A 4,047-nucleotide genomic window follows, 5' to 3' on the forward strand; every position below is an offset into this window, starting at 1 on the left:
AGGCCGGAGATCACGGGGAGGCGCTTCCGGGTGGGACGTCATAGGGCGCGACGACCTGCGTTGCGCAATCAGCAGAACGCGCTCCATCGGCCGCGGCTCTGGACCACCGCCCTCGGGCCCCGCCCACCGCCCTTCCCACAATCCCCTGGGAAAGGGGTGGGGCCAACCACCGGAAGGCCCAATGGCGGCGGGAGGGGGCGGAGCTGCTTCTCTCATCTGCCTTCAGCTTACAGCGCTCAAAGCCCCGAGCAGAGGCAGTGACCCGTACTGGGCATGAGGATGCCTGCTCTTTACTACAACTATTTGCATTGCGTCAGCAACGTGACCGGCTAGGTAATTAAACTTAATTTATCTGGGGCGTAGATAGAAAAAAATAGATGTCATACTACCCTCTGGAAGGAGTTGGAGTGGGAAAAGTAGTTGGGGTAGGACAGTAGTTCATTAAATGCAGTAAGAATACCGGTATCAAAATTTATGTGCCTCGGTTTCCTTTGAAAAAATCGTACAATGCTGTGGGGTTGTACTTAATTTCTAGCAAGACCACACATACTACCTAACTTCTACCACAACTATGTTCTGGATAGGACTGAATGATGAAGCAGAATTAGATCCCATGAGAAAACCTCAAAAATATCTCCATTTGTACAAAGTACAGATGTTGTCAGGGGGGCAGGGGCAGAATAAAGGCATTCCAAATGGCAAAGAGTGAGATAAGAGCGCTCTGAGGCACAAAAGCCTGTCAGGGGGTTCTGAGGAAAACATGGGTGTAAAGTGTGCTACAGAAATAAGAGCAAGCTGTGCAGCATAATGAAATTCTCATGAGCGTCCATGATGGGTGCAGAGGGGTCCTGTGGGGGACAAAGAAACAAAGGAGGACACAATAAGGAGTTCAAGAAGGGACCTGAGCAGAGTAGAGAGATATCCTTAAGGGGCCAGGGACCAAATGGAGGTACGGTGGATGAGAGAAAGAAGAAAAAGACTGAGCTAGATCACAGATACGTACTGAGAGAGGGTTTTAGGGGAGAAGAGAGTCCCAAAGAGCATTCCAGAGCTAAAAGTGTGGCTAAAGATGCTGGAGAGACCAAAGAAAAACTTAGTGACGCAATGAGGAGCTCAGGACTGGATTTGAGCAGAGTACGGCTGTTGTCCGGGGCCACGGAACTGAGTAGAGAAGTCCTAGATAATGTAGAGGAAGACAGGACTGCTCTGGGGCACAATGCAGATCTCAGGAGGGGTTCAGAGGGGACTAGGCAGGTCTAAAATAGCTCTGGGGCATGATGTGTAATGCCAAAGGAAGCCTGAGGAGACTAGAATGGTCCTAAGAGAACTAGACACACAGTAGACGGCTTTGGGAGCTATGTGTGAGCAGCATGTTGTGGTGACAAATGGACACATTGAGGCAGTGCTGCAAGGTGAGGAGGCACTGAAACCCAAACTACAGCTCCCAGCATGGCTTGCAGCACCACACAGTTCTTGCAGACCCCTTGTAGAGTAGTATACCTTCCAGCGTGTCCTAGAGAATGATGTGTAGACATGGTCCTTAGGGACATGGTTTGGTGGTGGACTTGGCAGTGTAAACTTTATGGTTGGATTTGATGATTATAAATACATTAGTAACAAAAGGAGAGGTAAGGAGAATATTCATCCTTTGGTGCAGGGGGGAAACATAGTGACAAAGGATGAGGAAAAGGCTGACATTCTTAATGCCTTCTTTGCCTCAGTTTTTAACAATAAGAACGGTTGTTCTTACTGCAGGTACCCAGCCCCCTGAGCTGGAAGACAGGGAGCAGAATGAAGCCCCCATAATCCAAGGGGAAAAGGTTAATGACCTGCTACACCACATCAGCACACACAAGTCTCTGGGGCTGGGTGGGATCCACCCCAGGGTGCTGAGGGGGCTGGTGAAGGGGATGGCGGCCCCACAGCTCGGGAGCCGTGTATGGGGAGTGGCATTCCTTTGCTCCACACTGTTCTCCACTGGTACCAGCAATGCATTTTATGAACTTCCCATCAAAGAGGCTCTTCAGAGATGATGTACGTGGCAGTAGAAGCCATCAGCAATAAGATTTTGCACTCTCTTTAAAAAATAAATAAATATATATTTTCATTCCAATGTCCCAATCACAGCCCATCTTCCTACAGTTGATGGCATCACTGGTCTTTGGTTTCTCAATTGTAGCAGGCGAGATATCATAAAACCACGTTCCTTTGCATGTTCAGCACAGCCAAAATTGTCAGCCCATCTGCCGGACCTTTTTGGTAGCCTTCCAGTTTACAGCACCAGGGATTTGATTCCCCCTCCTCCCCGCTCCCCGCAAAAGTAAAAGCATATGGGGGATCTTTTATCTTGCATATTTTTATATCATAAATGAAACTTAAAAAAAAAAAAAAGTTTAAATTATGTAATTTGCAAACTGACTTGCATTGTTTAAACTGCAACTGCCAAATAGCTGTAGCAAACAATTTCTTAGGTGTTCTTAAGCAGTTAGGTATTTGTTGTAAACTTTTAAAAAGAGAGGCAACTGAATGTTAGAGGGCTTTTTCTCCCCTGATATTTAGATGGAGTGCCCTGAAGTTCTTGATTTCTGTCTGGCTGTCAGCGGCACGTTTCCCTGGTGGTTCAGTAGCATCTCTGCTGGGCAGGGCAGCCAGCCAGATGTCCCCACTAATCATGCAGCACCCACCTCCCCCCCAGTCACATTATAGGTGTGTATTTTGGAGATGGATAGTTTAATGGTATGGAATGACAGCTGGGCAAGTTCATTTCAGCTGTACTGACCCAACAAGGTGTGCAGCAGCAGCGGTGGCAGCGGCGTGAGGGCTGTAGCTGTTTGAGGGGGTCCGTCGCGTCGATTCTGGTCACGGCCCAGCCCTGTGCAGCAGCCTGGCAGGGGGATGTCCCTGCAGCAGTGCTGTGAGGAAGGGATGAGGTATTTCCCAGGGCCAGCCAGAAGGTTTACTGTCGTGCTCAGAATGGCACCACTTAGTTTTAATATGGACTGGGAGAGGTCCAGTCGCTGTGGCTTTGAAAGGCCGCGCTGTATTTGGTGCTGAGCTGTTTCCCTGGGGTCCTACTGTAGCTCAGCTGCTGTCCCATCCCGTGCCTCGGTGTGAGGGAATTCCTCTGCTTTCTTCTGTGCTCTTTGTTAGTCTGCCGAAATATACTTGGGGATTTTTGTTTTTCAGGTGTCTGGTTGTATGGGTCTGGTAATACTCAATAGACGTCCACCCCCACCCAGGTTTGCCTGCCAGTGGTCGAGCACCCGGAGGGGAAGGGGCCAGCCCTGGGTGCGGTCGCTTTGTGCCTTTTTTGGGGGGCGGGGGGGGGGGGATAAAAAGGAGTGTGTGTGTCTGTGTGGGTGATGATGTCATTTGGGGCAGCGCAAATAACAAGAGGGGGATAAAGACACGATGTGGCAGAGGAGCAGGTTAGTGGGAGAATAGGGGGTTACGCAGGGGTGGCAGCCCCAAAATGTCTGCAAATTTGTGGGGGAGATAAAAAAAACCTTGAAAGCTGTCAATATGAGCGTGAGGCATTGAAATAGGGAAAACACTCTCCTTTTACTGTCTATTGATAAATGACTCTTCATTTATGTATCGTGAAGGAGTCCAGCCATAGTGCCCAAACCAAAGGGGCCAGCACAGCAAGTTGGGCCTTGTTCTCGCTCTCTCCTGGAACCCCTTTCATCGCCCCACAAACCTTTGGCCTCAGGGTTTTCCTCTTGACTTCAGCCTCAAAACCACCTTTTGCCATTTTCCGAAGAGCCACGAGCAAAAATACCGAACGTCCAGCCCTAGCTCCCAAACCAAAGGGGCCAGCACAGCAAGTTGGGCCTTGTTCTCGCTCTCTCCTGGAACCCCTTTCATCGCCCCACAAACCTTTAGCCACAGGGTTCAGGTTACAGTTAGGGGTTAGGGTTTAGGGTTAGGGTTAAGGGTTAGAGGGTTAGGGTAAGGGTTTAGTGTTAAGGTTAGGGTTAGGGGTAGGTTTAGAGTTACGGTTAGGGGTTAGGGTTTAGGGTTCAACAAGGGTAAGTGTAGGGTACA

General features: G+C 49.4%; 1 protein-coding gene across 1 annotated transcript in view; it reads right to left on the minus strand.

Moving 5' to 3' along the window:
* POLB (polymerase (DNA directed), beta) overlaps positions 1–3,754 on the minus strand; it is a 14,457-nt gene extending 10,703 nt beyond the window's left edge. Inside the window, exon 1 of the mRNA XM_009883566.1 lies at positions 3,701–3,754. Within this exon, the coding sequence (XP_009881868.1) occupies positions 3,701–3,754 (54 nt within the window). The remainder of the gene's footprint in view (positions 1–3,700) is intronic.
* Between the last annotated feature and the right edge of the window lie 293 nt (positions 3,755–4,047).

The sequence above is a fragment of the Charadrius vociferus genome, unplaced genomic scaffold (genome assembly GCF_000708025.1).
Source record: "Charadrius vociferus isolate BGI_N301 unplaced genomic scaffold, ASM70802v2 scaffold354, whole genome shotgun sequence".
NCBI classification, from domain to species: Eukaryota; Metazoa; Chordata; class Aves; order Charadriiformes; family Charadriidae; genus Charadrius; species Charadrius vociferus.